This window comes from Nannospalax galili, unplaced genomic scaffold (genome assembly GCF_000622305.1).
Source record: "Nannospalax galili isolate Female #2095 unplaced genomic scaffold, S.galili_v1.0 scaffold406, whole genome shotgun sequence".
In the NCBI taxonomy this organism is placed as follows: domain Eukaryota; kingdom Metazoa; phylum Chordata; class Mammalia; order Rodentia; family Spalacidae; genus Nannospalax; species Nannospalax galili.
The window spans coordinates 5,701,068-5,714,957 of NW_008357033.1; the positions used below are offsets into that span (position 1 = coordinate 5,701,068).

Sequence of the window (13,890 nt, forward strand, 5' to 3'; positions counted from 1 at the left end):
TTATTATTATTGATAATGACCATTCTGACTGAGTTGGAATTTCACTGTGTCTTTGATTTGTATTTCCCTATGACTAAAGATGGATGGTGAGCAGTTTTTCATCTGTTGGCTGTTAATACTGCTTTGAGAACTGTCTGTTCAGTTCTTTTGCCCATTCACTAGTTGGATTACGTGTCATTTTATTGTTGAGTTTTACTGAAACTGTTATGTATTCTGAATGTCAGTTTTCTGTGGAATGAAAGGCCTGTGAAGATTTTCTCCCACTCTGCAGGTTGTTTCATTGCTCTGCTGTTTCCTCTCTATGCAGGTGCTTTTTAACTTTGTGTAGTTCTCAAGGATAAAAATTGTATTCTTATCTCAATTGATGCAAAGAAAAAGTCATTTATAAAATTCAGTATCCCTTCCTTATTAAAACCTGGATAAATTACACACAGAATGATTGTGCCTCAAAATAGTGAAGACTGAATACGACAGACCTGTGTGCAGTGTTGCACTGAATGGAAAACAGTGACAGTGTTGCCTCTGTAGTCAGCAGTAAGACAAGGGTGTCTGTCCTCACTACTCTATAATAGAGTACTGGAAGGTTTAGCCACAGCCACCAGGCAAGAGAAAGAAATAGGAAAGGAGGAAGTCCAATTATCCCTGATTGCAAAAGATAGGATCCAATACTTCAAAAACTCTGAAGACTCCACCAGGACTCCTAGAACTGACAAACACATTCAGCAGAGTAGCAGGCTACAAAGTCAGTATTTTAAAAAATAAACAAAGGCCCAGGGTGGAGGAGAGAAATGGGTGACAGGCTGGCCCTAGACTGAGAACTATTGGGGACTGATTGCTACTCGGGGAGGAGAGTATGCCTTACTTACGCTCTCTAGATGGGCTGACTTGCACCAAAGGACATCTGGGTACAAATGCTTGACTGCTTAGGACTTAACATGTCTGGCAGAATACATGAGGTCCACTGCGGGGAGGGGGGTATGGATGGGGGAGGAGGTCTAAATTTGATTAAGAACTGTTGTATGAAATTACAAAAGCTCAGTAAAAGATTTTTAAAATTTCAGTAGCTTTTCTCTATGCCAGTAAGGAGTTTGCTGAGAAAGAAATCAATCCCACTTGTTGCTCAAAACAACAAAACAAAATAGAAACTAGGACTAAGCCTAACTAAAGAGGTAGATTACCTCTACAATGAAAACTGTAAAACATTAAAGAAACTGAAGACTCTTAGAAGATGGAAAGGCTTCCATGTCCATGGATTGGCATAATCAGTGTTATTTTAACATGGCCATACCACTGAAGCCATCTGTAGACTGAATACAATCCCCATCAAAATACAAATGATATTCTTCATAGAACTAGAAAAAAAATCTTAAAATTCATTTGAAGGAAGCTAGGTGTGGTGCACACACCTGTAATCCCAGTACTGGGAAGGTAGAGGCAGGAGGATCGAGAGTCTGAGGTTAGACTGGGCTACATAACAAGACCTTTTCTCAGACAAAATAAAACAAAAAGTTCATGTGAAAGCACAAAAGACCTATATAGACAAAACAGTCCTAAGCAAACTGCAGTGCTAACGTTGTCATAGTATCCAATTTCTAAATATACTATAGAACTGTAATAGTAGAAGCATGGTGGTGTGTTGCCACAGAAACAGATGTGTAAACCTGTGGAATAAAATAAAGGACCGAGAAATGAACGCATGCATCTTCAGCCAACCAATTCTTGACAAAGGCATCTAAATTGTGTATTGAAGGAAAAGATAGCCTTTTCAGCAAATGGTGCTAGGAAAACTGAGTATTGGCATGTGGAAGACAGAAACTAGATACCTGTGTCTTCTTCCCCTTTACAAAAATCAACTCAGGGGCTGGAGAGATGGCTCAGCGGTTAAGAACACTGACTGCTCTTGCAGAGGACCTGGGTTTGATTCCCAACACCTACATGGCGGCTACGAACGGTCCTTAACTCCAGTTCCAAACTGAAGCCCTCTTCTGACCTCTGTGGCATTGTACGACACGGATGCACTCAAATACATGCAGGCAATACACTCGTGCACATAAAATAAAAATAATAAATAAAAATAATAATAAGCCGGGCGTGGTGGCACATGCCTTTAATCCCAGCACTTGGGAGGCAGAGGCAGGTGGATCTCTGTGAGTTCAAGGCCAGCCTGGTCTACATAGTGAGTTCCAGGACAGCCGGGGCTACAGGGAGACCCTGTCTCAAAAAAAAACAAAAACAAAACAAAATAATAACAATAATAATAATAATAGCCAGGCATGATAGTGCACACCTTTAGTCCCAGCACTTGGGAGGCAGAGGCAGGCAGATCTCTACAAGGCCAGCCTGGTATACATAGAGTTCCAGGCCAGCTGGAGCTACATAGTGAGACTCTGTCTCAAAAACTAAATAAATAATAAATAAATAAATAAATAAATAAATAAATAATAAAAACCCAAAAGACAAAAATCAAAGATCAGATCTCTGGCACTTTAAGAAAACTTAAAGGAAAACACTTCAAGATCCTGTCAGAGGCAGCTGTGCCCTACATGGGGCTCCTCTAGCTCCATGCATCCTTACTACTTTGGGTCACATCCTGGGCTTCCTTGTCATCCTTGGGGCCTTTGCCCACTGCTGTCCTCTGTTGACATGTCTTGGGTGTTACATTGTCCTTCTGACTGTAGCCTACCCTCTCATGTCTTATCTTTGAAACTCTAGCCATTCCCTTAGCCAGTCATGTTTGGCATCTCAAGGGCTTGGCTTTCCCCCCTGTATCATGTTTTATTCTGTTTTGGGTGCTGGGGATTGGATCTGGGTTTCACAGTTGTTCAATATGCGCCATGCCCCCAGCCCTGTTGTTCCCCGAGTCTATGAAGATATCGTTTGGTCACTTTTCCTAGGTGTCTCCAGGGAGGATCCCATCTCTTCTGTTTTCACCTCCTCTGCCTCACCCAGGTCTTCACCAGTCCTTAGCCTCTTTCTTTGCTGGTTTTCTTCTGGCAGTAGCGATGGAGCCCACAGCCTCTTGCCTGCTAGGCAAGCACTGTCCTACTGAGCTCCATCCATGCCTGGCCCTTCTTAGACTGAACTGATGTGTGTCCTTCACAGCCCCTAGCTGCTGCAGGAGTGTATGGTACTCTGTGTGGAACTTCCGCTGGCTTCCCTCCAGAACCTTCAGCCTCACACTGCAGCTTTCCAGTGCTGCTGTTGCTCAGAGTGGGCCCTCCACCTCTATACCAGCCAGTCCTCAGCTCCTCCTTTCCTTGCTTGCTCTGCCCAGCACACTTGGCCTTTCCAGTGGACCTGGTGCCCTGTTCCTCCATCCTGCTGTTCTGTGGCTCTGCCCATGCTCAACTCCTCCTGCATAGTTAGCACTTGACATGTAGAAAGAAATATATTCTACAAAGTCACTATGACAAAACTCCTTTCTGATTCTAAAATCCAAACATTTGGCAAAGTGAAAAACTCAGCAGTCTTGGCAGAAAATTTGGCGAAACCTCTCTGAATGATACAGATGGAGCCTTTTTGTTTTATTTTATCATTTCTTTATGTGCATGTGTGTGTCTGTGTTGGTATGTGCACGTGAGGTACATACCTCTGGCGGAGGCCAGAGAGTGTGTTGGAGCCCCTGGAGCTGGAATTACAGGTGGTTGTAAACTGTCATGGGTACTGGAAACTTGGTTCTGGTCCTCTGGAAGAGCAGCAAGTGCTCTTAACTGCTGAGCCATCTCTCTAGCCCCCTGAGACTTTTTAAATTATTATTATTAAATAAAGTTATTTAAATTAACCATAGTGGTGTAACAGATCCAGATAGTATTGACAGCAAACATAAACACCAGAACCTTTTCATTTCATACAGTGTTTTAATACAAAGGAACTTATTAATATGACTCATCCAGTTACCAAAGCTTAAGTTCCATGAATTTCTCGAACACCAAGAACATCTTTCCTAACAAGCCAGATGCCCTTTGACAGCAGTAATCACTAACTCGATTGTCACCTTGTTAGCTAAAATGCCACATGTTGAGTAATTCCTATAAATTATACCTCATATTATAGTCAAGACATGTTCCTACCTTCCCAAACTAGAGACTACATCACAAGTCACAAAGAGAATACCGAATGTTGCATTTTATATTTTATCAAATATTGTATTTTACATTCTGTAAGGAATGTTGGGACATGGGCTAGCTTTGAGGAAATGTGATAAAACCTATTCTATGTGAGTCTCTTAATTACCTAAAATCTTTTTTAAAGTAATGTTTTTTAAAGTTGAGTCCTTACTTTGAAGACCATGAAAGCCTGCTTTTTCATTCTACATTGTAAATAAGTTTCTTCAGGATTCTGTTTAAATGCAGTTAGCCCTATCTCATGGGTAGCAATTGCATGATGGGTGTTGTTTTGGCACAGTGTTGTGACTTGACAGATTCAGATGGTGCATCATTTATTTTAAAAAAAACAAAACAAAACAAAACCAAACCAACAAAAACTCTATGGGGCTGGAGATATGACTTACCAGTTAAGAGCACTAGCTGCTCTTGCTGAGGACCCAGCTTTGGTTCCCAGCACCCATGTGGTAGCTCACAACCACCTGTAACTCCAGCTCTAGTAGACTCAACACCCTCTTCTGGCCTCTTTGGGCACCTGCATCATTCGTGTACACATACAACCCCCACAACACATACACATACACATAATTAAAATGAATCTTTGAAAAAAATTTCCTAAATTGCTAGGCTTAAACTATGGTTGTTAACCTCAGTGTGGGTTGCTAAGTGAATGTGGCAGGCGGGCGGGGTTCCACAAACTAATTACTAAACAGCAAAAAGTTTCTGAATGAGCAACAACCAAAAACTAGTTCAAAATTATATTCCTAATGAATTCATGGGATTTCTGATACCTGTGTTGGATCACGTGACCTCGCTGTAGCCTTGGTTCTGAACAGATGGCCTGTGGACTCTGTGCTGTCATGCCACATAGCTCCAAAAAACACTGCCTGAAAGACCTTGACTCCAAATGGAGACTATTGTATGAATTGCAATGCTTTTACTACACATACAAGGTTTCTGCTTTTATAGATGCATAGTGGTTTAATTATGGAAAATAAAGATTTTTAACATTTTCCTACCATCGTTCCTCAGAATTAATCACATTAGTGTGTCATTGGATTGGATTGTTAGAATGTCTGATTTTAAAAACTACTGTTCGTGTTTCTGACTTGAATTTATAAAAAATTGTTAACTGAATTTTGGCTCTGGATTAGGACATTATTTTACAATTTCTGTAATGAACCTAGAGACATTTCTGCCATTTTGAAGCAGTGTCCTTAGAATTGAAATTTATAGAATCAAAATACTAGTCAACTCTAAAAAACATTGAAGGTGCTTTCTGTTTCACACTTGAATATATTCAGCCAAGTATTAATTTTTTTACTTAAAAATAAATACATCCATCTCAATTAGTATTCTAGTTAGACCTCATCTTTAATAAATGGTAAATTTTATGTGAACCAAGAATTAGTTTCAAATATATTTTTTATGATTTATTATCACTAAATGTTTGATTTATATACCTATTATATATTTGTTGAATTAGTTATTTTTCTCATTGCTGTGACAGAATATTTGATAAAAGCAACTTAAGGAAGGTAAAGTTTATATTGGCTCACAGTTCTAGGGTATGATCCATCCTGGTGGGGAAGGCATGCCACCAGGAGCCTGATAAAGCTGGTCATTTGCATCCACAGTCAGGAAACATAGATGAGTGCTGGTGTGCAGCAGTTTCTTTATTGAGTCCAGGACTCCAGCTTATAGGATGATGCCACCCATGTTTAGGGTGGATCTTCCCACCTAATAAGCCCAATCTAGAAACTCCATCAGAGACATGCCCAGAGGCATCTTCTAGATCCTGTCAAGTTGACAGTATTAACCATCACATGTCTACCCCTTGTCAACAAAACATACTACTTTTAAGCTATAACCTTCCACTTTTGACCCCATAGGCCCGTGGCCTTCTCATAATGCAAAATACATTCAGTCTGACTTCAGAAGTCCCCATAACTGTTAACAGCTCCAACACCATTCAAAAGTCCAAAATCTCTTCTAAGATTTAGGCAGTCTATTATGGACTCCATAAAATAAAAAAAAAGTTACATTTCCAGTATACAATGGCACAGAGTAAACATTTCCATTCCAAAAAGGTGGAATGGGGGTACAGCAAAGAAAGATCAGACCAAGACTGAAACCCAGCTGGGCAAACTCAAATCATATAGCTCCATATCTGGCATCTGTGGCTCAAGATGGAATCATCTGGGCTCCAGAGGGCTCCAGCCCTGCACCCCTGGGCTGGCCCTTGTTCATGCATCTTCCCTCAGAGAGCAGCTCACAGTTCTGGCATCGTCTGCATCCTGATGTCTCCATGGAAAATTAGGCCTCCCCTTCACTGCCTCACTGTGCTGGGCCTCAATAGCCATGTGGAACCTTGGCACAAGCCTCTGTAACTCCTTCACTCTTGCATCTTTCATACTTGTAAAAACCACCTGCTAACTTCTTCTGCTAACTCAAGATGTAGATTGACCACCTTGGTCCCAGTTACATTAGCCTCTGTGTGTTGCCCTGAGGAAACCCTTGCCTGAGCCATGTTTTTGAGCAGATAACTTATTCAGTGCCATTCTCTCTTGAGGCTCTCACCTGCCAAAAGAACTTGTATATTGGAGCTTGTAGTGGGTGGGGAGCCTGCAGTGAGTGGGGATTTTCCCTCATGGCATCCCAGTACAGAACACTGGGCTTCCCTTTAATGGTGCTTTGTATTCTCTTGGTGGGCAACTTTGAATTCCTTCTACCAAACAGCAAGTACACTTAGAAAAAAAATTTTTTTCTCCACTTGTTCTCTATTACTGTAGACCTGGATAGGAGCAGTGAGCAGTAACCAGGCCACGGCCTGAGCACTAGTCTGTGTTGGAATTTCCTGCTAAGCAAATTAGTCCACTACTTAAAAAAAAAAAAAAAAGTATGCATGTTTTGCCTGCATGTGTTTATGTGCACCATGTGCATTGCCTGGTGTCCACAGAAAACACAAGGCAGTGTCAGATACCCTGGAACTGGAGTTATAGATAGTCGTGAGTCATAGCCATCTCTCCAGATGCTAGTCCATTACTTTTGAATACAACTTCACTCAAGTTCTCAGGACATAGGTAGAATGAAGTCAAAGTCTTTGCCAGAATATAACTCAAGTGACTGCCAGCCCAGTTCCTCATAGCGTCTGTGTTCCCTCTGAAACCTCACAAGCCTAGCCTCCACTGTGCACATATCTCTTAACATTCTGGTCTCCCATACTCCCTCCAAAGTGGCCCATTAAGCTCTGCTGACAGCCCTCGGGCTTTTCTAGCACAAAGTTCCAAGCTCTTCCACATTTCTTCCACAATCCAGTTCCAAAGGCCTAAGAACCATATGATATGGCTAATCACAGCAACCCACTTTTCAGTACCAGTTTTCTGTATTAGTTATTTTGTCATTGCAACAAAATGTCTGTCAGAAAGCAATTTAAGGAAGGAAATATTTAACTCATAGTTTGGGGATACTGTTCATCATGGCCTTCAATATTAACCATCCCACATGTATAGCCAGGTTGTTTAAGCAATGTCTCAAGCAATGACTGGAGAGATGGTTCAGTGGTTAACAGCACTGGCTGCTCTTGCAGAGGACCAGTGTTTGGGTTCCAGCACCCACATGGTGGCTAACAACCATCAGTAACTGCAGTTTCAAGGGATCCGACTCCCTCTTCTGGCCTCTGGACATTGCATGCACATTGTGTATTTACATACATGTAGGCAAAACACACATAAAAATAAATAATTTTTTTTAAATTTCTCGAGCATAAAGTGATTGCAAATGGAAAAAGTTTAAGAATCCTCTACATAGCATATTAAAAGTCACTTTCTAAAGGGGTTTATAGAGGCCTTTAAGTGAATCGTATCTTCAGCCCTCCTGAGTGGAATGTATTGTATTAACTGTTTATAGTTAAACAACTCCCAATTAAAAGAATTCTACAAAGCTTGTTTTACAGACATTTTATATAAAACAAAACTTTTAGTATTGAATTCTGTTGTTTTAAATCCATTTCTGGAATACAGTTAAGTAAATCAAATTTTGGAATTACTGGAGAAAGTTATAAATACTAACATAAATCATTAAAACTGTCTGGTTAATTGCATGAAAGCTTATGACTGTTTTCTTGTGCTATTTTAAAAGGCAAAAGTTGTATGTTTTGCTTAGGCATACAGGAGATAAATTTTAAACATTCATTATGACATTGTCTGACTTGGATAAAAACATAAGTAAATAGGGCCAGTGAGATGTCTCAGCAGGTAGAGGCCCTTGCTGCCTAGTCTGATAATCTGAGTGTGATCCCTTGGTGCCACATGGTGGAAGGCTCAGTTGTTGTTTGACCTTTACACAAAAAAATAAATTCATACAATGTTATTTTTAAATTAAAATAAATAATAAAAAATAAAAATTAAGTGTAGTTAATCCTCACAGTGGAAATAGTTTTTTCATTTTTCTCTTTTTGTTTTTTTTGGGGGGGGGCACTGACACAGGTCTCCCTGTAGCCCCAGCTGGTCTGGAACGTGCTGTGTAGACCAGGCTGGCCTCAATCTCCCAGAGCTCCATCTGCCTCTGTCTGCCGAGTGCTAGGATTAAAGGCATGCCCAGTTTCTTTTCTTTCTCTTTTCTTAATGATTTTTAAAAACTTCTTTGAGCCTTCCATACATTTTCACGATGCGTATTGATCATTATCCATCTTCCACCACTTCCCTCAAACTCTCCATAGTGCTCCCACTCTGTCTCCCCTCCAGCTCTCATGTCCTCTCTATTTTTTGCTATTAAGAATCTGAGTCCATGGGGCTGGAGAGATGGCTCAGCAGTTAAGAGCACTGGCTGTTCTTGCAGAAGACCTGGGTTCGAATCCCAGCACCCACATGGCAGTTAACAACTGTCTATAACTCCAGTTCCAGGCAACCCAACAGCGTCTTCTGCCCTCTGCAGGCATTGCATGACACAAATGCACTTACTTACATGGAGGCAATACATGCATACACATAAAATAAAAAATAATAAATTAAAAAAAAATCCGAGTCCAGTTAATGCTGCACATATGCACATGAGTGTGCAGCTGTCTACTGGAGCATGAGTAACCCCATAGCCCCAAAACTAAGTGGCTATCCCTCCCTCAGCAGCCATCAACTGCCAGTAGCTCCTCCAAAAGGGGCTGCCTTAGAGGCCCTTTCCCATTCTTTCAGTCTTTTTTCTTGCCATATAGCAAGCCTGGAACACCCTATGTCATCCAGCCTTGCTTTGAACCTCCCACCTCAGCAAGCCCAATGCTGCGATAACAGGCACCGTACGTGGTAGAAGTTTTCTCTAAATGTTCACATTTAAAAAATCAGCCGCTAGGAGATAGTTAATTCATAACAGATTTTAAATAAAACATTTTCAGGTTTGCTCACTTCATAATTAGTTTTCTGGCCTGTGGCGGATGTGTGGCATTTCTTTGTATTTCTAGAATCCACAGAGACTCTAAAAGTGGAGCTGTAGGCTCTGGGGTATAAAAACCAGTATAAATGTATAAAGTAGGTAAGAGTAAATATTAGGAAATTAATGTGCTTTCAGCCAGAAACCCAGGAAAAATAGTGAAAATGTATTGCCTAACAGAGACTAAGTAGAAGGGGCCCGACAGAGTTAACCCAACTTATCCAGACCCATATTGGGTAAGTCAGCCTGGGTGCATGGTCATATCCAGGATGCAAAAGTAGGTGAATCTGAGCCAGAGCAGTTTAAGCCTGTTCTTTAAATAGACACACAGCTAGGGCACAGGGAAAAAAAAATCTCTTTGGTAAATAGGATCATTGCTGAGTTGATTTTCATTTTTCTTTTGGCTTGGACAGTATTAGAATATTAAATATATGACAGTAACTAAAAGTTGGATAATTCCCAAATACAGTAGTGATGAGACTGACTCCACCACACTGGCTCCTGCTGTGCACACTGGGGTATGAACACCTAAGTGTGGTACACATATGTGGTTTACGGGTATGTACAGGTGTGGTTGACTGGCGTGCTTTTATAGACATGCACATACATTATGTATATGCATGATACACAGGTGTGGTGCACATGTGTGGTTCACAGGTAATGGTACGCAGGCATGGTGCACCACATGGTTGGTACACAAACACAGTACATGTGTGATGTACATGTAAGGTTGCTTGCAGGGTCAAATTCACTTGTTATGTGGGAAAATGAAGCATTAAAATTTGTATCATGCTATAGAACACAAAATTTTTGTGTAACAGCTCAGAACCCTAGCATAGCCCCTGTATGGGAAAAGAGATACAATGTGAGATTTCAAAGACATTCAGGCTGGTGGGAGGTGGGGCATGACTTACCCCACATCCCATCCTCAGGTGCTCAAATATTTTTCCTACACAGACAGAATTCCAACTCACCTTTCTGGCCGGCCTCCCTCTCTCTCTCCTTTCCTCCACTCTTTCCTCCCCTGCCCTTCCTTTTATTTGACAAGATCTTATGCAGCCCAGGCTGGCCTTGAACTTACTAGGTAGCCAAAGATGATCTTGAATGCCTGCTTCTCCTGCCTCTACCTCCCAAGTGTTGAGATGATGGAGTGCGCCACCACGCCCAGCTCAGATTGGCATTCTTCTGGCTGACAGGACTTTGGATTTTGTGTTTGAAGTCCGTGACTGTCTCAAAGGAGTCATGTCAGTGCCTAAGTCAGGCTGACCCTGACTAGACAGAAAGATGCATGGAAGTTGAGGGCAGGCCTGGTGCAGTTCAGTGCTATGTACTTGTCTTGAGGGGGAGAGACTGGGTTGCAACCCCAGCACTAAAACAGGAAGGAAGTTAAGGCGAGAAGGGGTTACTTGTAAGAATCACCTGTATAAAGAGACTAAACGACAATCGGGCAGACTCCTCATGGTTTTCAAAGTCATGTTTTACATGAAATAAGATGGTCCCTAAAGACAGGATCTAACGAATCTGCTGTCATCAGTCTCACAGTGACAGGGTGGATGCTGGGGGCCTGGGAGAGGGGCTGGGGGAGCAGCTCTTTAACAGGTGCTGAGTTCTCGTGTCACAGACGGAGCCATTTCAGAGGAGGTCTTGTCATGGCATGGTGACTGTCCCTAATGCCTCTGAGCTGTGCTCTCAGCAAGACAGCAGGGTGTCTTCAACAGTTTTGTCATCCAGGAGCCCATACGTTTCTTCTCACTACCTCCTGTTGGTTTGCTTGGATGAAGCTCTATTATGAATGCTCTTTCTCACCACGTTTTGTGGCTTCTCTCTATTCTGCTGAGGTTTTTGGTTTTCTTTTGGGTAGGCAGGTAAGAGCAGCAGCCATGGGGGACCCAGGACTGTCCAAGCTGCAGTTTGCCCCCTTCAGTAGTGCCCTAGACGTTGGCTTTTGGCACGAGCTGACCCAGAAGAAGCTGAACGAGTACCGCCTGGACGAGGCGCCCAAGGACATTAAGGGTTACTACTACAACGGTAGGTGGCCCTGCCTTGTCTCTGTCCTGTCTGCACCCAGTGTGGACCAGCTTCCCGTATTCTGGCTCAGGTGCTTATTTCTCTTACTTTGGCAGTCCTGTCAGGTAGCGCCAGGGGCCTCCTGCACGGTAGGCAAGCTGCCTCTTCCCCAGGCAAACCCTGGCACTGGCTTTCCTCTAGAAAGAGACTTCCTTTTTTAATAGTAACAGTTCTTCCATAGTTTCTTACTTCTTTCTTGCCTGTGCCCCAAGTTCATTTTTTGAAATATCTTTTCCCCTTTTTTGGGAAAGAGAAGGGGTAGTTAAATCCAAATTATTAAAAGCAAATACTGCTGTGCTGGCTTCCTGGGGGAGGAACCAGGAAAGACCAGAACATCATTTTTATGTTGTTTACAAATCCCTCCCTGTCTCTCTGTCACATCCCCAAGTTATCTCTGCATTTGTCACCTGTGTGTCATGGGCAAGCAGAACTTAGATAGTGCACCTTGGACAAGACTAGCTACAGACCTTTTTATTGAGTGTACTGCCCCTGTGGCCTGTTATTGAAATGTAGTAACATTTCCTCTCAGGTGACTCTGCCGGCCTGCCTGCCCGCTTAACACTGGAGTTCAGTGCCTTTGACACGTAAGTATTTACTTGTGCAAAGTCTAAAGAATACTGCTTGCTTTTGGCAAAGAATGAGCATCCTAACTGCCTCTTGAGGAAGCTCCCCGGAGCAGAGCAGCACTTCCCACCAAGACAAGCACTGCTGCCTGAGGACTCTGCTTCCTTTGCTCAGTAGGAAGAAAGGAGTGTTTCTTAGAGCCTGTTACAGGCCCAGGACCATCTCGATGGGTGGAAACTCAGATAACATCCCTCCTGGTTTTAGTTAATATGTTATGATTCTGTATTAGTACCTCTTTTCAAAATTATTATGTGTGTATATGATATGCATATATATGTGCAGGTATCACATGCCATGGCACGTGTAGAAGTCAGAGGACAACTTTCAGGAGTCTCTCTCTTCTCTCCTTTTTTTTTTTTTTTTTTTTTTTTAATGGTTCATAATCCAAAGAAGAAATATCCTCAAAACAATGCAATTGATTAAGCTTCTCGTCTCTCCTTTTTTTTTTTTTGTCTGTTTGAGACAGGGTCTCTCTGTAGTCCCAGCTGTCCTGAAACTTACTTTGTAGACCAGGCTGGCCTTGAACTCACAGAGATCCACTTGCCTCTGCCTCCCGAGTGCTGGGATTAAAAGCATGCACCACCATGCCCCGCTCGGGAGTCTCTTTTAGCAACTGAACCATCTCTCCAGCCCTTTCTTCATGCACTGTGGGTTCTGAGGATTGAACTAGGTCGTCAGGCTTGTGAGGCAGTCTCCTTTAGCTGCCAAGCCATCTTGCCAGCCCTCCTTATTAGGACTCCTTCACTTACAAATGCTTATTAGGCAACTTGTGTAATGCACCACCATGCCCCGCTCGGGAGTCTCTTTTAGCAACTGAACCATCTCTCCAGCCCTTTCTTCATGCACTGTGGGTTCTGAGGATTGAACTAGGTCGTCAGGCTTGTGAGGCAGTCTCCTTTAGCTGCCAAGCCATCTTGCCAGCCCTCCTTATTAGGACTCCTTCACTTACAAATGCTTATTAGGCAACTTGTGTATATGAGCCACTGACCAAGGCATTATGGGACAGACAGAAAGTTGTAATAGATGCATCTTATTTGCTACTGTTTTGTTTTTTTGAGACAGGGTCTCATGTTACCTGGACTCCTCACACTCACTATGTAGCCAAGACTAGCCTTGACCTCCTGATCCTCCTGCTTCTTTTTCTCCTGAGTGCTAAGATTTCAGGCTTGTACCACCATAAAATGAATATATCTTCAAAGAATTTTTTTTCCTACTTTGGAGCTATCGGGAGTTGCTGGTGAGTAGAGAGATAGTTATTGTGCACATATTAAGCTAGGCATTTGCATAAGTGCATTCTTTTCACATCTCTCAGATGGAATTTTGTCTCTTTGCAGAAGGGGGGAACCATGAGTCAGAATCTAAAGTAGCTGACCCAAGCAGAGGTGGGGGGAAGAGAAAAGCAAAGGAAGAGGGTTTCTGAAAAGTAGCCTCAGTAGTTAGGGTGATTTTTTTTTTTTTTTTAAATCTTCTACACGGGGCCTGGAGAGGTGGCTCAGAGGTTAAGAGCACTGAGACTGTTCTTGTAGAGCACCGAGTTTGATTCCCAGCACACATATGGTGGCTAACAATGGTCTGTAACTCCAGGTCCAGGGGATCTGAAGTCCTCTTCTGACCTCCTTGGGCATTGCACAACATGGGTGTACTTATATACATGCAGGCAATGCACTAATACACA

At 42.4% G+C, this 13,890-nt stretch overlaps 1 protein-coding gene across 5 annotated transcripts in view; it reads left to right on the forward strand.

Annotated features, from left to right (window-relative positions):
- The window catches only part of Atg7 (autophagy related 7), a 272,025-nt gene that overhangs the window by 16,643 nt on the left and 241,492 nt on the right, over positions 1-13,890 (forward strand). For all 5 annotated transcript variants that reach the window (XM_029557052.1, XM_029557053.1, XM_029557055.1 and 2 more), the window contains 2 exons: positions 11,386-11,552; positions 12,121-12,175. In XM_029557052.1, coding sequence (XP_029412912.1) covers positions 11,405-11,552; positions 12,121-12,175 — 203 coding nt within the window. In that variant the 5' untranslated portion in view covers positions 11,386-11,404. Of the gene's footprint in view, positions 1-11,385; positions 11,553-12,120; positions 12,176-13,890 lie in introns of those variants that run through there.